The 27,882-nt window shown below is 38.2% G+C and overlaps 1 protein-coding gene and 1 long non-coding RNA gene across 6 annotated transcripts in view; one reads left to right on the top strand and one right to left on the bottom strand.

Moving 5' to 3' along the window:
- The window catches only part of PCMTD1 (protein-L-isoaspartate (D-aspartate) O-methyltransferase domain containing 1), a 41,879-nt gene extending 21,767 nt beyond the window's left edge, over positions 1-20,112 (bottom strand). Inside the window, exons 1-2 of one of the 5 annotated variants that reach the window (XM_085221082.1) lie at positions 19,933-20,112; positions 2,839-3,266 (exon numbers count right to left, since the gene is read on the bottom strand). In XM_085221082.1, coding sequence (XP_085077208.1) covers positions 2,839-3,145 — 307 coding nt within the window. In that variant the 5' untranslated portion in view covers positions 3,146-3,266; positions 19,933-20,112. Of the gene's footprint in view, positions 1-2,838; positions 3,267-19,364; positions 19,477-19,619; positions 19,641-19,824; positions 19,846-19,932 lie in introns of those variants that run through there. The other 4 variants (XM_085221083.1, XM_085221085.1, XM_085221084.1 and 1 more) reach the window with 4 other exon arrangements.
- Positions 20,113-20,166: 54 nt separating this feature from the next.
- LOC146544718 (uncharacterized) lies at positions 20,167-22,829 on the top strand. The gene is made up of 2 exons (XR_014882503.1): positions 20,167-21,004; positions 21,438-22,829. It is a non-coding gene; the product is annotated as an uncharacterized LOC146544718 (long non-coding RNA).
- Positions 22,830-27,882: the final 5,053 nt, after the last annotated feature.

A 27,882-nucleotide genomic window follows, 5' to 3' on the forward strand; every position in this document is an offset into this window, starting at 1 on the left:
CTGTTGACAGTAACATCTATTTAAATTTATCAGTCATCATGTTAAGAGAAGCATTCCTGTTATAGTATCTTTTGTGGTGTTTATTTAATGCTTCCTTGCATAATAATAACCTACCACATTATTAATCAGCATAGGTGCAGACCATGTAATGGTCCCTTGCACAATAATAGCCTACCACATCCTAACCAACATAGGTGCCGTTCTGTAACATGCAGCAGCATCCAACACATTTTCTTCTATTAAAACTGCCAGTCCTTTAGTCTCATAAAATAAAAAAAATGCATTGGTGTCTCCTGTCCTAAAATTACTCAGTCCTTACAATACTCAATTTTGAAGAAAAAAAAAAGAACTAAGGAACTGTAAACGCCCTAAGTCTCAAATCTGCAAATGCAATATACTGTCATGTTGTAATATACCATATTACCCATAATTTGAACGGAAATACAAGTAGATTCTGTTCTTTCATTAGTAAATTTGCAGATGCCAAGGAGTCATTCATTTAAAAAACCAGGAACCAACTTTTCCGTTACTTTCCAGACTGATCTCTTTCAGTGGAATTCAAGATAATTCCACCATCTAGTTTGAACTATGTATTTTAATAGCATCAACAGCTAATCTAATCTATTTAGAACTTTTCCACATATCACTATACTTGGCAGTCTCGTGTATACCACTTTCAAATTACTTACTAATTTAATTTCATTTTGATGCTAACAGCATAGCAAAAACATACCCACTACATTGTCAAATTGGAAGATGCCCACCTACTGTCAAAGAACACATAGTTCCCTGTTACTATTCACACTGCATACTGAAACTGGTTTAAAAACAGGTGGGCTTTTAAATGTACATACACAAGGTCAGCTCCAAAAGTAACACCTCCCATTTTATTATGATGGCCCAGAATGACAGAGGCAGATATTAGTGGTACGTCAGAGCCTGAACCTTCCCACCAACGTTCTATTTTGTTGCTGTGAGACGGATGGCAGCAGAGGAGCAGTCTGACATGGAAGTGCGTATGAAGCAAAGGTGCATCACTGAACTCCTTCATGTGGAAAAAATGGCTCCTACTGACATTCACAGATACTTGCTGAATGTTTATGGAGACCACAGTGGATGTAAGCACAGTGAGGTAGTGGGTGGTGCATTTCAGCAGTGGTGACAGGTCACCTCTGTTGGTGCAGATTTTGAGAGCACTGCATGCAAACTCTTGTTCATCACCAGCAAGAAAACATAGCTAATGGTGATGACCATACTGAAAAACAGTGTTTTGCAGCTATTTGCTCTATCAAATAGCTTGATTGTGCTCTTTGTATCTGTTGTAGTTTCCATGAAAATAAGTAGGATGTATTACTTTTGGAGTAACATATGTATTTATCAGAAGCATATTTCTGTTTCTACTCCTTTACTCCACGGTTTAAAACAAACACTAATTATTATGCATAATTAGTGATTATCAATGGGAGCAGAAAATAAGAAAATGAAGTACTATGGAAATACAGGAAGCCTGCTTCTGAATGTAGCTGAACAGCTACTGCTCCAGGCTCCTCAGCACTACTAAGTATATCAGCACCTGAGTTGGAAATGAGGAACAGCTGTAGCTTAACTGTGTTCCTTAGGGGGCTGTCAGCCCATCTAATACTCAAAGACAAGTCTTTTCTCTTTTTGATTATTATTATTATTATTATTTTTAATTCCACATATAATATTCTGAAAGGCAAGAACTCTGCTTGATAGGGTCTAGTGAAGGAGTATTCAACAGGTAACCAAAAGCCATTCAAAACAGGTCAAGTACATGAATATAAGTGCAATATACATAATCCAATTTCTTGAACATCACAGTTCAGGAAGAATACTGAAAGAACAAAGCTTTACACAGAGCAGGGAAATGAATGAATACTGTTACATAATTACTCTTAGCACAGAACTCATAATAACAACTCGTTAGACAGAAACACTCTCCAAAGCAGATATCTTCAGTTTAAATTTTTACATGGTAATGAACATAATTTCTATTTCTACAAGAAAACAGTACTTTTGCCACTGAATTTATTAACAGGAACAAAATACACTGCCAGAGATGCCAACAAATGAAGTTTGTTATGTATGTATTAGGGACAATTTCTTTTTTAAGTGAGAATGAATGATAAAAACTGAAATCAAACCAGCTCCTCACATTTCATATTTGTGTGTCTATCAACACACGCAACAAAATGCCTGACCTTCTAGGCTTTCTTCAACAAATAACATCCGTTTAATAGTCACTAAAACTGCACCAGTAAGAGCTATGTACTAAAGTAGTAATACAATGAAATTATATGTAAAATAAAAACATACTTTCTAGCATAAATCCTTTGTATTCTTAGAAAAAGAAAGCCTTTTTCCTTCTAAAGGTAGGCTGTTTGCACACTGATGGAGACTTAGTTTTCAATTAAGTTACTTCATGAGTCATGAGCCAACATAAGTTATATCTCTTCCATAAATGGTTTAAATATGGTACATATGCAAACTAGAAGTTTTGCCCTCACACTGTTACTCTACGCTTTTCCCTTCTGAGCAATGATAGGCTGTTTCCTCTCATATTAAAATTCTATGCTAGAGAAGGACAAGCATGAACTTCCTCCAAAACACTGTGAAATGCCAGTGGACAGAAGCATCTCTAGATAGCAGTTTATCTACAGCCTGTAGATAACATATAATATCATAAAAAATACACAAAAAATCCAGTTTTATGTGTATCATTATTATTACTTTTAAAGAAGTGCAAGAGCAAAGGTTTGTATAATCTTCTAATAATATGCAGTGGAAATGTATTAAAATAAATATTTTCAAAGTTACCTAATATTAATCCCACCATTGTACTCAAATACCCGGTTCCACTACCCAGATTTAGAAAAGATAATCCAGGCTGAAGCTTCAGAGCTTCCATGACTTCAGAATAAATGCAAGGTGCTGACAAGTGTATATTTCCATGCTTCCAGGCCAAGTCTTTGTAAGCATTGTCCCTGTATCCTTCCAGATAATAATCACCACGATCAATTGCTCTGAAGGCTTGCTCCACACTCTCAGTGCGGATATACTGAGCTTCTTTCAAGTTATCAATTAAGTCATCATTGTCTTCTCCAGCACTCACAGCTCCTCCCATGCTGAATTTCTATGGTGATTCAATTAGCTTGCAAAATACATCAGGAGGAGAGTTTTTCCAAAAGCATTTAGTATGTAACAGATCCTTCGTTGTTCTTTCAAAAGCACATCACAAATGAATCCTAAGGGGAAAAAAAAAACCATAAATTTATATAACTTGAGTTTTTATAGAAATAAATCAACAGTTATTAGAGGGTGATGAAATGATGTTTGCACTGGATCACTTGAAGAACTATTATAGTCTGGACATCATACTTCATCAAAAAAACATCTGCCCTTCAGATTTGTGTCAACACAACCCAATGTTTTTCAGCTTAACTTTAATATTTCACAGTCCATCTACATTAACAAGCACTACCACATGAAAGTTTATATGGACTGCAAAAACATAGTACTAAGAGACTCACCCATTATTACATTTGTGGGGCCAACCAGCTTTGGACTAGCTATGGAAAAGTTTCGAAAACTAAATAACAAACAGCAGGTGAAGCATACACAAACTTAGTTGAATTTTAAAGAAATTGAGCTAACATGCTCAAAAACCAACCATAGTGGAAGACAAAGCCAGACAGTTGGTAATGACTGTGAGATGCATTTCAGATATTCACTTATGTGCTGAACCAGAATACAAGTGTAGAAAACTGCACTGTGCTGGATTCAGCAATTGGGAAACACACTGATGGATCTAAAGGAACTAAACTAGTACCATTTCTTTAAGTACATAAAATGTATTATTAGCTTGCCAGATTTTAAGTGACCAGAAAGTTTTATGAATTCTGCATAGAACACTCATTTAAAGTAACTGCTAGAATGGTATTTTATCTGCAGTTATGGCATTAACCATTGAATTCTCAAATTCAAAATGTTAACATCCGGATTTGTTATGTAAATTATCAGCAAAATAGGAACTGAATATTGGGAAGAAAAACATGATTTTAATCCACCAGTTCTGGATGAATAGCTTACCCAAAATGAGCTAGTTATTAATATTACTTACAATGCCATCTTTACCAAAATAACAACAACAACAAAAACAAAGAATCTTAGTCCTTCTGCCAATTTACTTCCTCCTTTCCTAGTTTTATTTATTGAACAATACATCAAACATAATATACAACTTAAGTCTGAACATGAGTTGTTTCTCCCAATATTTGGGAGACTTTTCTCAAGAACAAAAATACTATCAAAGGTATTCTTGCCTATTTCCAAAAGTATCATTCCAAAGATATAGTGACAAGTAGTATGTTAAAAACATAAAGAGGAATAAGTATATCAGGCAAGTAGAGGTATTAAATCGTCTCCAACCAGTTATAGAAGGATTTGTGAAAGGTATTGATAATTAACCTTGTAATTAGAAAAGAACAGCCTACCCAGTTCCAAAGGCAAGCGCTTGCTGAAAACTCCCAGAGGGAAGCAATCTCCAGAGATGTTTCCCTCACAGCTACCAGCTCTTAAATTAGGTCAGGGAGGGGTGGACTCCAGTTCTACCCCTTCCAGTACACAGATGAATTGTTTGCACCTGTGCACCCAGAGGTGGCCACACCTCTTTGCCAGGTGCTCAGTCACTGGCTCAGGCCATGACCTAGTAGTTCCCTTCCAATATTTCTGAAGCAAATGTAATCTTTTATCAGAAATTACTCCAACACAATCCAGCAAATTCCTGTTTTGTAAAATCCCCATCTGTACTGAGCATGACACCATATGGTATTAGATATATACTTGTTTGACAAGTCTGGGTAGGCTGTCCTAGCTGAGTCTTCTCCCAGCTTCTCACTAGCAGGGCAGTGTGAGCAACAGGGAAGATCTTGTCTCTGTAAAAGCACTGCTCAGCAACACATAAGACAGTGTCATCAACAGTATCATTAACCCACAAAGCAGCATCAAATGAGCTACCACGAAGAAAATCAACTTTATTCCATTAAAAAAAAAAATCAGTGTAACTAGTTAAAATTAATAGCTACTAAAACAACAGCTCTTGCCATCCCTTCACTCTAAGAGATTCTTGATTGCCCTGAGAGATGCAGTTCAAAAGATTTTTAACTAAAGGCAAAAATTTGATTATGTTTAAAGATGAACGCAGCTGCTGAAGTTAAGAAACATCACTTTCAGCCCTACCTGCAGAATGTATTCACTGCCTCATGCCAGCAGATGGAGAACTTCACCAACTCTGTATTCCATTGGTGAGCAAGCAAAACAAAACTGCTCTGAAGAAAAAAAGTCCTCTCAACTTAAAATAAAGCCTGAAATTTGCTAATTTCAAGATAGTCACAATAGTAATACATTTAATTTATTTAGGTATTGTCTAATTTTATGTTCTTGGGATTACCCGACAGTGAAAGTTAGTTACTACAGTGGCACCACACTTTCAAGTGACATACATTGAAAACACACCAAGTTATGGTCTTTTCATGAAAAGCGAGTTATTGTGCTGTAGAGAAATACCCTGTTAAGACATAAATATTTCCTTTCAATGCTTGCTTATAAACTTTTTCCTTATGAAAGTAAAATTACTTGCTTCCAAAAGAAGCAAGAGACACACAGAGTCACATTTTTTATTTTTTAAATACGGAAAAGAAACCATCCCACAAGTTAGTTTGGCAAACATTCAAGGGAAAAAAAAAAAAGGCAAGTTAGTCCAAGTGCTGCGCTTTTGACAGCTGACCAAGGATCAAAACAAGCACATTAGAACATGACCTGGTAAAAGCAGTCTACATAGCTGCACTCTGCAAAGCTTATAGAAAGCATTCTGTGGAGCTTACAGATACCCAAATCTCAACATCTGCAGATGCAGAGCATAACTAACATTCTAATTGCTATTTTACATAGAGATACAGAGATCGTAGAAGAGAAAGCTGCCTAAAATTAATGAAATGCAGTCATTAACTTTAACCTTAGAAATCCCTGGAATACAGTATCCAAAAGAAGTTATAGTTTAAGAATTAGGATGTCAGTGAAGTTTTAAGAAGTTCATTCACTGATTAAAACTAATTAAAAATCTATTTCTCATTCTACATTATTTAAAAATTTCTACAAGTTTACCTTAACATTTCTTATACCCACAATAAAAATGAAAGGTCAACAGTTTTCAGCTTCTGTAAAAAGTCACATAACTGCTGAACAATACATTTGACATGCATCTCACTTGCTTGTAATCAATTTTACTGAAATTCCTCACCTTAAGTATTTTCTAGTTTGGTTAATTGTTTGGGGTTTTTTGTTGTTGTTGTTTTCTGGGGGCAAGGGTCATATTTTTTATTAAAAAACAAAAACAAATACTTTCACATTAATTGAACATATGTTCTTGGGCTATGTGAATCTAAGAAACACTGGCGAGTTTATTTTAACCATAACTTGAGCATATTTTAATTGTCTTACATGCCGTGCACTCCTATCTGAGAAGTCAGTAACTGGTACAAGCTTTGTCGAGTTTTATTTGCCAGCTCTTAATCAAATTCTGCACATTTCAGAAGCTTTGTAAGTGTATTTATATTTTAAGTTAATTCCTCAGGTCAGTAAAGCCCACACACTTGTCTTACACTGAATACCACCTAGCAAAGTTATTCAGTTAATTTGATAGATAAAATCTTGCCTTTTTCAGATCCATACAATTTCAAATATTTTGTAGTATTTGAACAAGCATTTTGTAATATTGACATGTCCTTTAGCCTACCTTGACTGTTACCCAGTCTCAAAGGATGAAAACCAGAACAAAGTATAACAGAAGTTGTTACCCATATTTTCAAGTCTGCTCCTCAGAACTAATGCATTCTGAGAAAATCCTACTGTCATTAACATATCATCTCTAAAATCCCCTCATCACACTGAATTTGGACTGCAATGCATCCCTTGCAGTTCAAAGGGACATGCAAAGTTTCCTGGTGAGCCTCCCCTCTTCTGGGGGGAACAGCACACAAGACAAAAACAAACCACAAAGCTATTAGTAAAATTAGATGCAGGAATCAGCTGTTAAGTTTCCTGAAAAGTGTTTCCCATGCAAGAGGAGAAAACCAACCAGACATGACACAAGAGACTGAAAGAAAAAAACGTAGTTCAGTTTACAGTTTGTTTCCTCATGGCAGAAGTTAGCAACTTTAATCTCATCAGCAGATGCTTAAGATTTGCTGGGCAACCAACCAAGCATTAAATCTGCTTCTATTAGAGTCAGTTAAAGTAGTGAGAGAAACTGATAGTGAATGTGATATTTTGCCTGTTCTTGTCCTTCCAATGACCCTCTACAAGCAAAGGATTCCATTTTCCATTTATCTTCCTTTGTTCTATCAAGTATTGTAGAAGTTCCATAAGCAGGGGTAATTCAACTCCAAACTACAGAGAAATTACAACACTGCTTCCTTCATCACGCAAAGACTGGAGAAAACCAAATATTAACTGTGTGCTGGAAGTGACTGTAATAGATGACTCAAAAAAAGCCAGAACAGACAGTTGGATACAAAGATTGAAGTCTTCATACACATTTTGGAACTTCTGTACTCATGTCTTCTTGTTAAAGCACAACTAGAAGCAACGAAGTCTAGATATTCTGGGAAGAGTAACTGCTAGTTGAACTGCCCTCTTCCACAGCTATCGTTTTCTCACTTCAAATAGGTTAGAAAGGAAGAAAATTATTGTTTTTAGGGTATAGTAGCATGCTGTTGGTGACTTAAGGGAAACTATTAGAAACATCATTAATTTTTTTTTTAATCTAGTAGACTCATCTCACTCAAGAGCACTCCCTCCTAACCTGCTGTCCATGCAGATCATTTCAAGAAACTTTTCAAGTTCAACAAATACAAAAACAAGTATGGTCAGTCCTCCAATTTAATACACCTCTCACAGCATACTTCAAGGTTCTTTGCAATATAGCAATGGAAAAAGAAACAGGCCACAGGATTAAAACTAAGTCAAATGAATGTAAACAGCTATGACTACTGACTTAACCTGAATTGCATTGACCTACTTGGGCAGACAACATTTGTCAAGTCTCATGTAAGCTTACACCCTGATCCTCCTGATCAGGCCTTCAACAGATATTTATGCAAATTTCCAGGTGTGCTTTTACTTTCACTTTCTTCCTTCTTCTCCAGTCACCTGAAAAAACATGCAGTTCTGTATATGGTATTTGGTGTGTTCAGAAGAGGCACTGAGGCTCATGGCTCCACGAACGTATGAGCAGTGAAAAAGACATCAGTGCAGATTTCATGATAAAGTTACTTCCACCTTCAGAGTTACACAAGGTGATATAATTTTTGGACCATCTCCACTGTACATTCAGTGGATTTCTCTCCTTTTTTTTCCCCCCCCCTCTTAACTTTCATAATTTGTTTTCAGCTCCTGTGAACTTTTAATTAAAATTTTTAAAAACTTGGATTTTGGTGATTTTCCACCTCAAAATTTCTCTCTCTAGGCTGGGACACTTCTTTTTTCACTGTTTTCTTCTAAACTGGCCTAGTCCCTCACCTGAAATTTGATCTACCCTCTTCAAACAGTGACAAGATTGAACATCAAAATAAGCATTTACTACACACAAGTTCTACATGCCAGGTCTGTATTCAAATTTGTTGATTGAGACTTGAAAATTCACTCCTTCATATAGTAAAGAAAAATCCAAATACTTCCTGAGTGTAACTTTAAATTTGCAGTTTACCACCATAATTCAACTCAGTTCTCTTTACTGCTTAAAATCTAGATGACAAAAAAGAACCAACCTCAGGCTTCAGAAGTCTCTTCTTAAAACAGTTTCCCAGCTGTAACATCACAAACTTGTTCTGAACACCTACTTTGATAGAAATTAATTCAGTGTTTCCACCTGAGAAATTCAACAATGTAGACTGCAGTACTGGGGTGAATTCCCAAGTGCAGGCTAGTTACTGAAATTTGAAGGTATAGACCTGTACCAGAGGAGTACTAAAGTAGCTCCATATCCTCAGAGAGGTAGCCTCAACTGTGCTCTCTATTTCAGGTTGTTTATGAGTTGTCACTATGGTTAGAGATCTAGCTCCTGTTTTCATATCCTAGAATATCCTCCAGGCCCCTGGATGACCTTTCTTAATTATAACCTGCAGAAAGACAAGAAAGCTGTCTCACTTGCCTAGTAATGGACCAGAACAGCATGACACGCTTTTTCACAATATATGGATAAGTAGTATGTCATCAAAACAAATTTGCTACCCTGACACTTATCACTAGCAGTCAGCTATACATCAGTTGTTACAGTCAAAGAACAATCTAACAAAATACAATTAGTTACATGCATACCATGCATAATGAAGGTTAATTACGACTTGATCCTGCTGTTTCATGATGCTGCATAAAGTGATCTCATCTCTGTGGAGCTTAAGTCCCAGTGACCCATCGAAGTCCCAAAGGAGTATCTCAAACAAGAAGATGTCAGCTTAACTAAGTGCCCCAGTGTGATAGAGAAAAGCCCCGATCCTTCCATCCAACAGAGTCCTTGAAACAACCCAGCAATAATTCTCTTACAGTGCAAACTCTTTGAAGGACTCAGCTCCTGGTAAGTGTAACCTGGGAGCTGTAGGCACAACTATTTTAAGTTTATCAAGTAAAAACTGAAAGACTATTGCTTTGTATCATAGACACTTCAGAGAATCTAACAGACTCACAGAAACAGCAGGTATCAGATAATGTTGGCTTCTTCACCAGCAAGACTAAATCATCAGGGGACTTGAGGAGATGGATATGCATTCTCAATGTATACAGATGTCTGACAGTCCTTGAGTTTGTATTTGCACCTGTTTTGTTTTTTTTTTCCAGAAGAGAAACTGCCATATTTACAGAAATTAGCAATTTACAGAAAGGCCAGACTGCAAAACTCATCACCGCAATAAATAGCTCTGGTCAACAATATTTAACAGAGAATACTCCTTGCAAACAGGCTTATAGAAGCTGAAACAGTCAAATATTAAATGTTTTAAAAACAAGCATTTCTCTTCAAAGAAAGTGTTTAAATTTAGTTTGTGGTGACAACCAGAAGGTAGCAAACCAGGCCCCATAAAGTAAAGTGATATTCCTTCACCTCTTTAAATCAGTCAATTGCAAAGGGAGAGGAACGTACATATTTTAAAATATAAAGCAGGTTTAGTACACAAACTGAAACAATCTCCCGAACTTTTAACACAAATGCAGTTTCTGCAGCTGCAGTCTTAAGTGGATCAAGTCACAGTTCATATAATTTTCAGTAGGATGAATGTGGCTTATGACTGAAAATTCACTACTTCAGCTAGTGCTAAAGTTTAAAAGCTTATTGTGCATAAACATTTCAAGTTATTTAAATAACTGACTTCCAGCAGCAACAGAACAACATAGGCCTGTTGCCTTTAGCAAAAGAAAATAGAAATGAGGTCAAGAGTAAAAATAGAAGATGGTTACATTCCTGACACTTGAAACCTCATCTCAAAGCTATGTATTTACAGCACTCTCAAAAATAATCACAAAACTCAGCAATTCAACTTGAAGCATACTACAAACATTTGTATTTTGTGGTCTTCAGACATAATTCTGAATGCATCACAATAGCATGCAGTAACACCATAAACAACTCAGAACTATACTATCAAAATGTTTACTTCCACAGCCTAAGAATGTCAAGTTTTATTATGTACCCCTCCGTAAGACACTGCATAAAGAATTTAAAGTCTTGATCCTGTTTATTAGATTCTTAGAATGGTGCAGTACAATACAACAGCATATTTTAAGCAGCTGCTTTATTACTTGGGCCTGTAATCTTCAAGAAGCATGTATGAGCATGGCCTACTCTTGCATCCTGCCTTTCATCATCAGTATTTCACTACTACCAGCTTCCAGAAGCACCACACTGGATCCACTCATTTTTTGAAACAACTGGTTTATATGCATGCTTATTCACATGTCAACAGCAATTACTTAAAGGCTCAACCTTGTTCATAACAAACCTATGTTTAAGATATCTACTGCCTACTTTATATGGAGATCAACTACCCCATGTGGTTCTGATTAAATCACTGATTTACTACAATGTTCAAGATCTACAAATAAAGTATGAACTGAATATATATATAAGTCTACCCCAAAAAAGTCCCTATACCCAGGAAAACAAAACAAAATTCAACTCCTTATTTTACAAACTAAAATTAGAGCACTGGTACTGTCATCGAAGTCCATTACAAAAGAACTGTTCCACAAAGTTTCATGTGATTGTTCTAGCATTCTCCCTGTTCCCATTTAAAGCACAAAGCCACGAACAAGAACAAAAGCACACTGAGAGATGAAGTATGGTTTCTGTAACAATATCACTTTAACTCGCCCCTAGATGGCCCAGTAGCCACTTCTACCATACATTTTCAACTACACTTGCAAATTATACCAATTATTTGACAGTACCTATCAAAGTTAATCCTATCAGGTTATGTGATAAAAAGATATTTACACAAAGGAGCAGGCACACTAACAGGTGGGGGAGCCCCACTAACTGAGTGATCCACACTATATGTATGCATGCATGCATTTCCCTCTAGCATTCAGCCTAACCATCCAGAAACAGCTACAGGGTAAAGCAGTTGGTGCTGCCTGTACTTGCACTAAAGCTGTGTTTTTTGCCAGTGTTAACACACATGTGCAACTATGTATTTATGTATGCATGAGCTCAGGGCTGCCTTCTGAGATTACATGCTCACTTCTGGCCATGGGTGCCTAAAATTAAGGCTCAAGTGATAGACGTATCCAGTCCCAGACTGAATTCTGAAACTTTAATTGCAAATAATGTCTGATGGCTTCTTATTTGAAAGTGGTAATTTAAATGTTATTCTAACATCCACAAATGCAATCTGCCCAAGTCTACTCACTTGAATTTTCTCAAAAAGATGGTGTCACTAGCAGACAAATCAAACACTATTCTGTTTTGATGATGGCAGATGTCTCGCTCTCTTTAACATCCCAATCCTTAAAGCCACTGAACACGGCAAAACACACATGATCAATGCCTAATTATATTTTATATCTGAAGGTAATACTCATTCCTTACTACCATGAAAAACTGAATCAGGATTAAAGTCCTACCGCAAAAAAAAAAAAAAAGCACCTCTCTTTATGACTAAAGAGATTGTTTCAGAAGGAAACACTTTGATGCAAGACCAGATTCTGAAAATACTGATTAATAACAGGCACCTACATCCAGTAAAAAACTGCAACTGCTTTCAGAAATAGGGTGACATTACACTTTTCATCTAAGTTCCAACATATTTTAAAAGCTTGCATAAATTTAGAAGAAACTGATTTCTGTTTGCTTTCTAAATCATACCCTAAAAAGAATCTCTAATTAGCTACATTCTATGTTTGGTTATTTTTAAGATTGTGTTTGTTTTGTTTAAGATAGCTACAAGATTGTTTCTTCTTCACTTATTCAAGTATTTCTTGTACTAACCAACTCCTTATAAGAGCACAGAAATGCTTTTGCAGTGGTGCTGAAATACATTTACAATAGTCAAGGCTCAGAGCATTCTTTTGAAGGCAACTGACAAGGGAGAAGCAGACAATGGGAATCGTTTTACAACTTATTTGTTCTATTGTTGTTTTGCATTTCCTCTTATACTACTGTTTTAATCCTCATAGCCTAAGATACTGACAAGCTTTACAGCTAAGATCACAAAATTAAAACAAGTTCACAAAAATGTGAACTACTAAAAATTCAAACTTGACCAAGTTGACCCAAACTGCAAATAAAGCTCATTAAGTAGTCAATACTTTGAAACATTCTACAAATAATTACTTGTCTTTTACAAATATTCTGACCTACTTCTGATCTCTCAACAACTTCAGGCACACCTGATTTTCATAGCTCTTAAACATTATAAACATTGAACAAACATCCCCACAGCACTTCCTTAAGAGCCAACACACATAAGCACATTTTTAACTTGAAAATGTTTACGCATTATAGTTTTATTTCGCCTCTAGATAAGAATTAAGTACTATTGAAAACATGGCTCCAAAGTTAGAATTTACCTACGGGACTAACAGCAGGTGCAGTCTAGAGAAGGGTTTGGAGCTTTTGGAAATGCCTCAGATACTTATACAAATATTTTACCAAGATAAGGAAGTTCAGAACCTTTTATTGTTTGATGTAGCAGCTATACACTAGGACACGTTCATCCCCATAATCCTACCCAGTCGAATTGTTACAGACATAAGCACAGGGGTTTTACCTGACAGAGGTGTAGTTTACAGATACAACACAAGAGGCTGCTACAGTCACACAATCTGCCTTAGTTACATCATGAACAACATCAATTTATCCAAGCTCAATTCTACGCTGACTTTCCTGAGAACTCAGCTACTCCAGTACACATCTTAGAATCTCAGAAAACTCGGCAGTAATGAGTCTTAGTTATAATTAACTGAGGTAAATAAGAGATTTAAAGCCTATGGGATTTGTAATGCTGCAAACTGTCAGCTCCACAGAAATTATTAAAAGACTCAGCAACTGGTCTGTCTCCTCCTTCCAGTTTCACTGACCTGACTGCAATTACACCAAATTTAGAGTTTGTAGAAGAACATAGCAATGCTTAAAAAAAAAAAGACAGTAAGCAACTACACTGAATGAAAACAGAACCACATTTCATTCTCAAAAGGGTAAAGAGGAGGACAGTTTTGAAAATAAACAGCAGAGTCACATGCTGCAGCAGAAGAGCCAGCAAATCCCACCTGCCAGAATCCAATATCAACAACAAGAGCTAGCAAGAAAACTATGGGCCCCAAGATTTTCCAAAATAAATCAATTCCTTCAGTGATACTGATAGCCTGATAGAAGTAATCAAAGCATTCCTGACTAACTGAAGGTATTAGCACTACAAGAATATTAACCTTTTACTTTGCTGCTCTCATTGGTGGATTAAGGCGTTCACTCTTTCAGCAATTTACATTTCCATACATTTTAGCTGTACCTACAACTAAAAAGTCATGTTGAAAATATCACTACCAAGACAGCAGCTACAACACCCTGCATTCAAACATTTGTCAAGAAAACCACGTGGTGATTCCTGAATATCTGCTGAAAATACTAGTACAGAAATAACACAAATTCTCAGAATAGTAACCACTTCTCATTTTCTCTCAACCACAATCCTAATTCTTCTTTTAATGTTAAAACTGTTCATAGGAACCAAGCTTTACATTTGAAACAGGGATACCACAGACATGTGTGTGTAACTTACCAGCTGACTATTACCACTAGAAGTTCCAATGATTTCATCACTCAACATATGGAAAAAATGTATCGATTCACTTAGCTCATCTTGGAGAAGCAGCTTTTGTGTTACTTTTAAAATAAAATATGAATAAATAATGAAGAGGTCATCTGTGAGACGTTCTCTTTGAAATTTAGATCCCTTTCACTCCTGAAGACAGAAGTTGATTTTAAATGCTATTTGTTCTGCTTTAAGATCTGTACCAACACAAACATTTAGAATAGTAACATTCATTCAGATGCATGTATCTATATTTACTGTACTACTGCATACCACCTCTCATTACATCTTAAGCTACTATTATATATGTAAAAACCCTGATTCAACTGTTCCTCTCATCTCTAAGTCTGTATTAATTAGTTGTAGACAACAGCTAAAAAAGCTTCTCAATGACAGTCAGATGCCACCAGCTGGAACATTACCTGCTATCACTAAGTTGCTGCTGCTCATCCGTAACAGTTTTCACAATTGCTTAATCACCACTATGCACCCATCATTAAAGACAACGAGCCAGTTGTTAAAAAAATACATACATATAAGGAACAAAAAGTCCTTATTCACAGAATTAAAAAGCAATGCTATTTAGAAATTATACAAATAAAAGTTTTTGCAGTACCAACACTGTTGATACTTGAGATGCGATTCAGGTGCTTAAGCACAGGCCTCCAGTATTATTTCAGATGCTCCTGCTAATTATGGGCTACTTAGTCTATGACACTGCAACAGCCAATGTTAAGTAACAATGGACACCTCTTCTGTATGATTCCTGTCCTTGCAGCACGATTTAAGACCAATAAGAACTCCAACTGCATACAGAGACTTATCCTTTAAAAGGAACATGACAGTTGGGTCTGGAAAAGGAACCAGGTATGTACTCTAAGGTGTCAAAGGCCAAAGGCTTTGCAAGAAAAAAGACCTAAATAAAGAACTCAGAGGCACTCCAGGTTCTATGAATAGGACCAAATATAGTCATTACACTGCCATACAACTGGATGGTTGTTTGTGCATGTGTATTTTATGTGCATGTATATGCATAAAATAAAAATATGTAAAAACAAGCTTCAGTAAAGCATGCCTAACAGCAAGGCTACCTGGATTTATCCTCTTACTACTTTCTCTTCCCTCTGCCCCCACTCTCCTCCTTTTTCCTGGAACTTCAGGAAAATGTGGGCCTTCCGTAGACACTGTCATACCTAAAAGCTTCATGCTGACTACCCAAATAAACATCTATTTAAAGCTGCTGAAGGGTAAGTATCTTTCCATATCTGCAACATGAAACTATTTTCATTACAAGCTTTCAGGCATTCCATTTTGCTAACAAACCACTTGCTCTCTAAGACCAAGTTCAGCTCTAAAACCTCACTTTAAAACAGTAATTCCATTTATCTTCCAGAAACACTGCAAATCAAATTAAGCAGTTGGTTTGTAGCATTACTGTGAGCAAATGCTACCTTTAGAAAACTCGGAGCACAGGTTAATACTTAAGTTATAGTTCAACCTTCAATAGTTAGTCACTTAAAACACTCCAAATACCTCAAACTTCCTGCAACTCATACAACGTAATGTTCTCCATTTTGAACTAAACTTTAACATTCTTTCTTCACTAAATACTACACAAAACAAAGATGAACTCCAAGATTAGCTTTCAATAAATGTATTTCTAAGTAGTGGGCTCCAAGCTCTTTCTCTGCCCCAAGGCAGCTCTCTAACTGGAGCTGCTTACTCTCCATTCATGGCCACCTCCCCTACCCAGAACTCCCCCACCAAAGAACACAGTAGAATATGCAGAGTTACCATGGTGACTTCCTGATGTCACCTCTGAACTATTCTGGGGCTGCAGGGTGTTGGTGTTTTGTTTTTGTTTTTTTTTAACTGCCTTATGATTACTTCTAAAATACTGCCGCCTCACAATGAGGGATGACATATTTTCATGTATCAACTTAAAGGACTGATAACAACCCTTGATAAGTCACCTATCTACTGCAGTCATAATATAGTGGTTAATCCAGATAAAGGTACCTACACTTTCAGTTCACTTTTGCTTGTTACTTTCAACATTTTCACAAGTGGTATACATCTTGCTGCTGAGATTTTTAAGAATCCAAAACACAGTTGCTGGGATTTCAGGCTCCTTGTCACAAGTTAACATCACTGCCAACTTTGCAGTAGCAAGCTTAACTCTGAAACCAGTTGGCATGAGGTACCAGAAGAACAAAAGAAAACTAACACTACTCTTCTGAATGGAAGCCAGCTAATTGTTCAATCCCTGACGGAGGAATAAGATATTTAACATCCTGAACTGCTACAAGTTCTGCCCTTTCTTGCAGGCTCAGGAAGTCCAGCCCAATTTTCTTAAATGCAGCAGCAGCAACTACTTTAACAGCTCACGTTCAACAGGCCTAAAGCCTCTAAATAATATATTGAACACACAAGTAAGCCCAAGAAGAACTGGAGCACGGGAGCTATTTCCAGATGTTTTAACATAATTGTATCCATATTATTCCACATGAACTACTTCACTGTCTAGAACTCCACAGAAGAATAGGGAAGAAATGGGATCATACTTCTACAAAACAGACACATTAAAAGAGCTCTCCTTTAGGAAAACCCACATCCTTGCTTAGAAAAGATAAGGTGCATTGATCTACTTGGCCACCTTCTGACTCTACTGGAAGACCGCTAGAGTGCCTTTAGGCAAGTCACACTTCTAACTGTTCATCTGCAAAACAATTGCAAGCATTCTTCCCACCTCTGAATTTACATTTTAAGTAGGTAAAATAAAGTAGATAATAATCAATTATGCTTGCATCTAAGACTACCAAGTGCAGTAGATTTCGAGCCACTTCTCTTACACGGGGATAACTAATGATCAGCTAGAGAATTGTTTGCAAGTTCTATTCTTCTGTTCTACAGAGTAGAACAGTGGATCTGTGAAACCCTTACTGACAAGGAGAATAACACAGGAAATGAAGTTACATGTAAAGATGTTTCTCTTCCAAAAACAACTGTATTCTCGGCTGTCCTTCAGCATGCAATGAACATTCTCAACAATTCCAGAATTACTCTTAATGCGTTTGTTTTTCGGGAGTCTTAAAACTACTGGCATAAATGTTTTTCTATGCAGCCTTTCAGAAACTTGTCCATGTTGAACTTTGGGAGTACATCTGGAAGAAAAAAAATGCATTATCAATCATGTTTCGCAATAGGAACTTGAAATTTGGTCCCCATATTACTGTTCTTTGAAGTTCGTCTAGGAGAGTTACTACAGGCAACATGCCCTTTAGAGACTTTCACCTCCATCAATATCAATGCTAAGCTTAACTTTAGGCTTCAGAATTCACAATATTTTAAAGCAATAGCTCACCAAATTTACAGAAATGCAGCCAGACGGCTGCTCTGGTGCAGCCCAGAACAAGCATGGAGAACTACAATGCATGTTTGGTAGTTAGGTTCTATTATTAGACTCTTGGGAGGCAGAAGCCTCTACAAAAGGAGCAGCTGCAGCTTGGGGTAGTCATCAACAAGGAAACAAAAGACTAAGGAATAAAAATGACCAATTTGTCAAGATTAGGCCTATAAAAATTGCAAAACTTAACTAATAAATCTAGTATTTCAAAATTATAACAAACTGTTCAAATATCTAGAGCAAGTCACAATAACAACATAAAAGTTTGAGGCTGGATGAAAAATCCACTGATAAAGCCACTTAAGAGAAAGCAAGATTGAGAGTTTGCTGTGAAGATCTGAGACAATGCAGGGAAAAAGAGCCTTAACTTGCACAAATCCAGAGATAACATTTGACTGTTCTGAGTGCAAGTTCAGAATTATCTCATCCATTTCTGCAATTTCATGACACACTCTTCACTGCAGAGCTCCCAACAACATCTAATTGTTCCTCCTTGCATTTCTGAGGCACATTCACTGTTGTCAAACACATCTGGCTATATGCCCATCTCCATCTGAAGCTCTCATGGCTTTCTGAACACCGTCAAGTAACTAATGTTCCTAGCGTTACATGATCTTTATTACCCGAAGTCAGTTAAGACACTGATAGATCTTTGACTCATTTGTCCACCTACGCACCCAAAACACTTCTCAAACTTCTCCAACAAATGAGGCAGGAGTTCTGCTGAAAGCAGCTCGATTTATACAAGTTTGACTCATTCCAGAGATGGTCTGCTTAGGGCCTAGAATAAAGTATGAGTTGATGGGGGGCAAGTATCATGTATTATCACTCCTTTGCAAGATGTACAGTTACAAAGGTACAAAGGTACTCTCCCAATACACTCTTGTTATCTACTAACTTAAAGCATAGATTTTTCCATCTAGGAAAGCACTTCAATACATAGAGTGCAGGAACAAAAACTGGTATCTTCATTAATCTTGTTCAAGATCCTCATCTGAGCATCCTTCTCTGTGCACCTGAAAAGTTTACTGCTCATTACCAGAAGCAGCCTTACTTCCTTGCTTAAGCATGCAGCTCAACTGTGCTTAACTTTGACCTGTCAAACAGAAAGACAGCAGCTGCGCAGGTCCTACTGGGTACTGCTAGGACACAGACACCTTCAACACACTGCAGCAGATCCACTTCTTCCCTCACGCAGACCCCCCTAAAAATGTTTTCCTCCCTCAGGATGAATCCTGCTCACCACCCGAGTTGCTTGTTCCCACCCCAGGACGTTTCGTTTTTTCCCTTTCTCCTTTCAAAGTCTAGGCTGCACAAAGCAGGCCTCGGCTACTAACTGCGTATCAGATAGATGCCAAGATCCCTCCCTCCACTTTCCCTGCACGGCCGCGCCGTGGCAGAGGGCGGCGGGACGAGGGGAGGAGGCAAACCCGGCGGCGGGGGGACGTGTCCCGAGCCGCCTTCCCGGCGGAGACAGCAGCAAAGGGGGGCGGCCGCCCGCCGCGAGGTCCCGCTCCTCCCCCCGCCCGAGCGATGTAAACAGAGCCAGGAGCGGCGCAGGCGGGGAGCGGCCCCGTTACCTTTGCTCCCGGCCGCAGCGCTGAGCGCGGCCCGCCGAAACTCGTGGATCGCGAGGCAGCGTCGCCGCGCGTGACACGTTTTATATACGTAAACAACGCGTTTCTCCCCTCCACCCAAACAAAAGGAAAACACAGCGGGGAGGAGCCGGAGCGAGGGGACGGCGCTCCTCTCAGCCGCGGCCTTCGCCCCGTCCCGCTCAGCCCCGCACACCTGCGGTTCCCCCCCCGCCCCGTCTCGGGCCGCAGATCACGCACCGCACAGGCAAGAGAAGGCGGCGGGGAGGGGGGACAGCGCTCCCCTAACCCCTACAGGCGTCAGCGAGCCCTGGGCCCGTCCCGGCTGCGCGAAAACAACCTCCCCCCCCTCCGCCCCAACCCCCACGCGCCTGCGTGCCAACGGACAATGGGAGCCGCAGTCGCGGACGGGGGGGATGGGGGGGGGGCTGCGTTATTCCCTCACCCCAAATAGTCCCGGCTCTGCCACAGCGGCCCCGCGCCCCGCGGCACAGCCACGGGGAGCCCCGCCGCCGCTGCTTCCGCCTCCTCCTCCCGTGCCCGGGGCACTCACCCGGTGTGCGGCAGGCACCCCGCTCGGGGCAGAAGGAAAGCGGAGGAGCGCTCCAGCCGCTCGCGCGACCGCCCACGAAACGAGGAGAGGCTGGCGAGCCACGCAGCGGAGGGCGGAGGGCTCGGCCGGCTGCGGCCGCTGTTTGTGTTGGTGTAAGGCGCCGCAAGGGGAGGAGGGGCCCCAACAGCTGAGAGGATGTAAACAGAAGGTCACGTGACACCGCCGTCGCAGGCAGTCGAGCCTCCTCCGCACCGCGGCGCCGGCTTTAAAGGCGGAGGGGGAGGGGGGGGGGAGAAGCAGCAGCGCTTCGCTCTCTGATTGGTCACGCTCTGCGTGTCCGAAAGCCAATGGGAGGAGGGCGTTTAACTGATGTCGTCATCAGTCGCTAGGGTATGTGGGGATACTCACCAGCGCCCGACGGCCTTCTACAGGCCGGCCGGTGTCGGGTCGGGGTCGTAGCGTTGTTGTCACCGCTGTCCGCGCTGCGGCCGAGGGCTGGAAGCAGCCACGCTTCTTAACGCGGAGGAACGGCACTGAGGGGGGTGGGAGGGGTCCTGGAGCGGCCGGCCCCGCAGGGAGGGCAGGGGACGCGCTACTTGTTAGGCCTGACGTTTGTTAAAGTGTGCAAAATGAACGATGCCCATCTGACATTGTTCCACTTTCTCCGAGGCTGCTAATTCGGGGGGATTTTGACCTTACTGTGACAAGCCCAGAGGGAGAGTATCACCTCCTCAGATCCCGCTTGTGAAGGGCCTGCCGAGTGGAAAAGTGACGCTGCTCTCCTCAGGGAGAAGGGCATCCAGCTCGGATGTGCCAGTGAATATATACAGAGAATATACAATTTGTAGAGATTTAAGGCTACTAGATATAAAAGCCTGTACAGATGCTACAATTAAAGTAGCAACTTCGGTAACTCGGTGCCATTTAAAACATTTTAATCTGGAGTGGTTTAAGCATTGCAAAATGCAGCCGAGAGGCATAAGGGTTTGAGTTTTAGACAAAGTTTGAGTGATGGTGGAACAGGATTTCTAAGTGAAAGCCCCGAGAAATGAATTACGTAAAAACGTTGCTGGTAAGCAGCCAGGAATAAATGTCACTTGGGGGGGAGGGGAGGAGCGCTGATGTCTGCTATAGTGGCTGTAGATAGCAACAGTTTAAGGTGGAGGTAATTGGACACATATACTGGGAAGAGTTTCTGCTAAGAATGAGAAATAATTCTGTCTTTTTTTAGTCGGTCAAATAGCCATGTTGTTTCTGCTGTAACTGATGGGCTCTATCCTATTGTGCATGAAGATTCCCTGCTTTTCATTCCTTCTTCTTTCATCATCTTCCTAGATCTCCTTCTGTGCAACCGATATCTTACTTGTCAAAGTGCACTTAATATTCATTCAGGACAGAAGTTATGGTTATATTTTGTTCATTTGATTTTAAAGAATTTTTGTGATGACTTTTTTTCTTGCAAATTATCTTGGCATGAACTGATTTTGTTTTCTTTCCATTTACAGTGGGCATAAACATTGGATTAGGAAGGTCATTCTGCCCTGTCAAAGCTCAAAAAAAGATTCCGTATTCAAGCCTAACTGAATATTCTACTCAAGCACGTATGATTCTAACTCCTGTCACCCATCTTCGAAACAGAACTAAGGCACATATTTTCTGTTTCAGTATATAACTTGAATCTGGATGCAAATTGTATTTATTGCCACATCATTTTAAGTTTGACATGTGCATTAACTGGACATCCTTTCTTTTCATTTGACTGTAAGTTAATATTCCTAAAAGCATATTCAGCTTAAGTATTATATGACAGGCCCTGTTAAAGTTCTGTATAAATTAACTGAATTCAAAAGCCATGTAAAGCACTTCTTAATTTAAGAACATCCCTTTCACCTTTATTTAAAAAATGGATTGTTTAAGCTAATGTGCCCTTCCAACTTCAGTAATCATTGGAAATGGATTGGGCTGGGTTTCTGTGTTTATTTGTTGTTTTTACTTTTTGTGCAAATTCAAGCATTGCTTATTCTTTCAGGATTTGATATTCTGTTATTTTTTTTTTTGTGATCATACAAATAAAATATGAACTAGGTGAATGACTCTAGTTTGTCTTCATTCAGTGCTGCTGGCAAAGGTTAAAGCATTTTCATGTCTAGTAGAAATAATTGTACTTCCATTTTTATAGATAAATTTGAAATTTGCCACTAGTAATCGTTAAGCTACAGAAATGTAGCTGCTACTACACTGAAATGAAAATCAGATATACACAGCAATTGAGAGTGCAAACTATTCCAAATAAGGATTGTCATGTGTATTGAATAGTTAGGTATACTGAATACCGCATTTCCACAGAAAAAAAGTTTGTTTTTTACATGCTGGCCTTTGTAAAAATGACAACAGCTTAAAAATAGAATGATGCAAATAGCATCCCTTGAATGTAATCCTGTTGGCATGAAAGTAACAAATAATGTATAGTTCACAATCCTTTTATTTTTGTGCATATTTCAAGTCATAAAAATCAGTATATATCATTACATGTAATGTGGCTTGCCTTGAGTCAGTTTCAACTTTATGTTCCATGGTTCTGCACAATTGTTTTTAAATACTTTCATATGCCTCAGGAACTATATAAAAAATGAGTATTTTTTCTTGAAATGTTATTTTCAGGGATATTCGATAACAAAAATGGCCTATAAAGCTTGGCTTTGTAAAAATATTCAAAATATTTTTGATGTTCTGCAATACATTCAAATTTCAATAAAGTTATAACATTATAATGTTCTGGTGCATTTCTTAAGTATTATCCATACCAATTAAGGATATCTGTCTTCCCTTGCTTAGCTATGGAAAGGCTATATAAGGAGAAGGATATTTAAAAAAAAAAAAAAAAAAAAAAAAAGAAACCTACATCTATGCTATGTTTCCATTCAGTTATTTCACATTATGATGTATGTACTTGACACAGATTTTTAGACAATGTTGAAAGCTTACAAATTATTATCATTTTGAAAGAGTGATTTTTCATTCTAGCTTTTACATTTACATTTGCTTTTAGAATCATAGAATCCTCAGAATTGGAAGGCACCTCTGAAGGCCACCTAGCGCAACTCCCCTGCAACGAACAAGGACACCACAGCTAGATCAGGTTGCCCCCAGGGCCTGATCTTGCCCCAGTGCCTCACCACCCCCACTCTAAAAAATTTATTCCTTATATCTATCCTAAATCTACCTTCTTTTCTTCTAGATGAGTGAAATAGACATAAAGTACAAAGATAGAAACAAATCCCAGAACGTTTTAACTATGGATATTTACTTGTGGAAGAAGTAATTGATTGTGGCCTTGAAAACTAAATAATTAATTAAAATATCTTTCTAATGAAAAGTTACTTGTGCCTGGGATTTCAACTGATACTTTATGATAAAGGGCATAGGTTTAAATAACAAAAATAAAACAGGATGTAGTTACTATTGGGTTGTCATGTGTTCTGAAAAACACACATAAGAAGTATCCCCAAAAGAGTAATAAAATAAAATGAGTGAACATGGAATATGAGTTTCATTTAAGATACTACGGGTATGTAGCCAGATAACCTGTTCTATAAAGCTGTATTTCTGTTTAAAGCTTTATCCCTGGGTACCCTCTATATATATAGATGAACTGACTTGAGTGACATGATTTTATATTGTTTCACAACATAATTTAAACAAAACAAAACAAAAAGACAAAAATTGAAAGTTATTTTTAAACAAGAGAAATATTAAGATTTTCTATTCCATCAAATAACTTCAATTGTCAGTGGTCAATTGAATGAAATAACTATGAAAGATACAGCATTACCAACTCTTCAAAATCGAATGTTTTTGTTTCTTTTGTCTTTTATCTGATTGAAAACATCCATTTTGTGCTATTAAACCAGTGAAGCTGGAAAAAAAAGCGTCTTTAAAGTGATGGCAGGACCACCATTTTCACTTAATGGTAGTTGCAGTCTCTATTTCTTTTATTATGCTGATGTAGCACAGCCATTAGAAACGGAAAATGTTGCAGCTGAGGAACTCTAAACAAATAGCTTCACCAACAGCAGCCAGTAGGATAAGAGGAGTTCATTTATTTCTGACTTCACACTTAGTGGAACATTTAGATTGATCTGAGGATCAGAAGTTGCTGTTTTGCTTCTACTCCATAAAATAAACAGTGTCTTTATACCATAAACTACCCTGAAAGCTGTTTTTTTTATGTTTAAATCTTTTAACTCTGTGTAACTTTATGAAGTGCAACATCCTGTTTCTTATTTGTTTTACGTGTAACTATTTTTTTTTCAAGTTTCCCCAACCTTGCTAGACTTCCTTCCTTCAATCTAATCTTATTCTGCTTTTTGTTTTAGCTTTAATTATCAAGTATTTTAAAACTACAGTTGCTCTCCTATGTCTCTTTTCATATGCCTTATCCTGATATTCATGCTTTAAAAGAGTATGTGCACTGAGCTCTTATTTTTTTCCCCTATTATTTTATTTCATTGCCTTCTTTTATTTTTGTGGATTTTCATTTTTGACAAGCCTTAATTGATCATTTTACAGTTGTGGAGCACACAGAGCATGTGCTGCATAAGTAACAGTTACACTTTTCAGATATTGTCTTCTGTTCTCTACAGTATGTATTATTTTGGGGAAGAAGATACCTCGGACAGTATCATGTGTTGTCACAGGCATAGCTCGTTTCAGGAAGAGTGCTCTGAAATGCAGAAGACCTGTAGTGTATTTCTCCTGTCTCAAGCATTTGGTCTTCCTGTTACCAGACAAACCTCGACCCAAATAAAATTCCTTAAGACAAATGTGGATATTAAGAAGCAGGCATTCTTTAATACAGCCCCGGATGCCCGGAGGATATTTCCTTTTTAATGTGCACCCCCAACAAAACAAAGGTACATTCCTTATATACGTTATGGCACACTATGCCTAAGTCCTTGGGGAGAGTTCTACAGTTGTCGTGAGGTCTCCATCCCACCTCTCTCATTCAAGTGTGGTTAGTTAACGATGGGGTAATCCCTCTTTTAGCAGTTTAGATAGATATGCTAATTTTTAAGGTGCTCCTAAAAGAAAAGCTTAGCTAGACTGACAATATTCCCACATTAATATACTGTCTCAAAACTAAAAATACTGCACTCTTGAGAAGATTACAAAGAGGAATTACAGAAGGAAAAGAAATGAAATCACTTCTGAAAAACAGTTCATTTTACCTTAAATGTTTGGCCTGCTCATTGTACTTTAAAAATGTATCAGGTATTAATTCTTTTCTCCTAGATATTGCAGTGTCCCTTTTGTTTTTTTGTTGCTCTCATATATCCCAACAGCTACCATGCCGTTTCCAATGATTTATAGTAAGTAGTGCTCCAGTTCCCAGGAAGCTCCCGCGAAGTGCCAAAGCCAAGTTGAGTCCCTTCACCTGTATAAGCAGCACCAACCCGATGACAGTAAGGCTATAATGGAGTTGTCTGACTGCCTAGTCGCATGTCACATTGTAGCCTCCAGTTACACACCTAGGAAAACATCAGGCTGGCTCTGTAGGCTGTTGTTGTGGTCCTCTGAAGCAGGAATGCAGCTATACTGCTTTCTTGTGTGACCTGGCTCTGGAAGTGGTTTAGTCACATTTGTAGGGTGCCACATTTGCAGATGAAACTTGATAGATCTTACCTGTAAGACTGGTGAGATATAATTTTGCAAGCTGTAGTGTCTCTTCATCTTTGGCTTGCTGCAGTTTGGATACACAAACCCAGGATAAGTCTTAGAAACAAGTGGTTGTATGTTGATCATATTTAAGATCAGAATAATGTATCTCAAAGGCATGTATTTTTTTTTAGAAACTGAGATTATCATGGCTGTAGATTCTGAAATACACTTTCTCAGACATAAATTGCATTAAGCTTTTGAACACTTACACGTTCTGTGGATTGTGATTGTGCTCCTCTAAAGCAAATAGAATCAGTTCCAAATAAAATGTGCTCCTCTAAAGCAAATAGAATCAGTTCCAAATAAAATGTGCTGGGTCTTGAGTCACATACATTTATTTGGGATGTCTGAAATCTACCACGCATCCCAAATCTCATGCTTCATGTAAGCCATCACAACTATCATCTGTCTTATTAGAGGAGGAAACATGATAGCAGAAACTCAGAATTATTATTATTTTTTTTAAAAAAAAAAAAAACAGCCCTGAGTAAGCTGGAATAGCAGTGATATTTACCCAAAATGATACATCTGGATGGGAGAGTGCAAGATGTTTTCCTCACTTGTCATGGAGTCCTCTGCTAGGCTGGTGTTAGTATTCTCAGGTTCTGGAGCAGTCATGTTGGTAGTGCTGCTGGGTGTTGGCAAAGGATGACTCATAGCCAGGGGTATTATTTCAGCTGCCAGAACATAAGTTATTCTCAGTTCATATTTTTAAACATTGAAAGCACAAGCTAGAAATATGTATATTTTTTAATTGAAAAATGGAAATGTCTGAAATGAATTGGAATCTGTTGCCATTGGCCTCAAGATATCTCTCTTATGATCTACTTAATATATGAACTTCTTTCAGATTATTTTTCTAATTTACTGCCCATGCCTTCATCTTCTTCTGTTAGGAACAAACTTGAGCACATAATAATGGAAAGCTTCCAGTGGCTTGGAATCACTGATAATTATATAACCAAATTTTGTTCATAAACACAGCACTTTGATATAGACAACAGTTGACATGCTATAACACCCAGTTACACAATCGAATGTTAAAAAATAAAAGTTAAAAAAATTGTTACCAAGACTAGTGTTTGTCCTATACCTCATCAGTAGATATTTTACATTTGCGATCTTTTAGCCATTTAAGAAAAAAATTATGAACAGCTACTTCAATTACAATTTTTTTTTCCCATGACCTAATGGGAAAAGATGCATCTTCCTTCAGCATTCCTTTAGCATTTTGTAACTTGTCTCAGAAATATATTAGTACAACACAACATGAATATTTCAGCAGAAAGTGTCACCTCTCTCCTATTCATGGATTGTAAACTGCAAGCCCAAGACATTCTCCAAGAAAATATGTTGATTTTAATCTAGCTGTAAGTGACAGTGAGTCAACAGCAGACTTTTTTGTTATTCTTTGCTTAAATCAAGAGGGTTTTTGCTATATTTATGATGCTATTTTTTTACAAGCAACACAATCCTTAAACTGTGAAAATTATATGCCATCATGACTAATACTTTGAAGCCAAATAGTCTATGAGCTTCACTTAAATGAGTCAGTTAGAAGGAAGTTACTATATTTTGCATCTTAACTAATAGCTGAATTTTATTCTGAAATTAACAGATGCTGGGAGTTTTCCTGTATTTTTGCCTGATTTTATTAAATGTGGAACAATATATAATTCCATGGATAATCAACCGACCTACATGCAATAATTTAAGAGTCTTTCAAGTCCTACCATTCACTTAAGAGTATCCATTAGGTATCTGTTTCTTATATTCTACTTTTAGGTAGGAAAGATGAGAAAAGTTGTCTGCATATTATTAATGTGTCAAAAAATCCACATCTCTATTTTCATTTCTAACACTACTATAAGCAACCCAGCAATCATAAGATAAAAGCAAAGCAATAAGCCAGAGCCAAGGTGAAGCCAGGGAATCCAAATAACAATACAGAGATGGAAGTGGTAGTGTTGAGCAACCTGAGTTTAAATAGATCTCCTGGCTTCATGGACAGAACTGTGAATGGAGGTCCCTGGTGGGGCTCATCAGGCCTGCCAAGGCCAATTGGTGCACTCAGCCCTGATGCTATGCTTTTCAAAGTATCAAGCCCAAATAGAACTCTTCCACATTTTAATTTGGCAGGCAACACTTTTCATTAAATATGTTAGTGCAATGTATATTAATCAGATTAACATTGTACTGCTTAGTCATGTTAAAGGTCCATCAAACAAAAAT

The sequence above is a fragment of the Meleagris gallopavo genome, chromosome 3, assembly GCF_905368555.1.
Source record: "Meleagris gallopavo chromosome 3, MGAL_WU_HG_1.1, whole genome shotgun sequence".
Taxonomy (NCBI): Eukaryota; Metazoa; Chordata; class Aves; order Galliformes; family Phasianidae; genus Meleagris; species Meleagris gallopavo.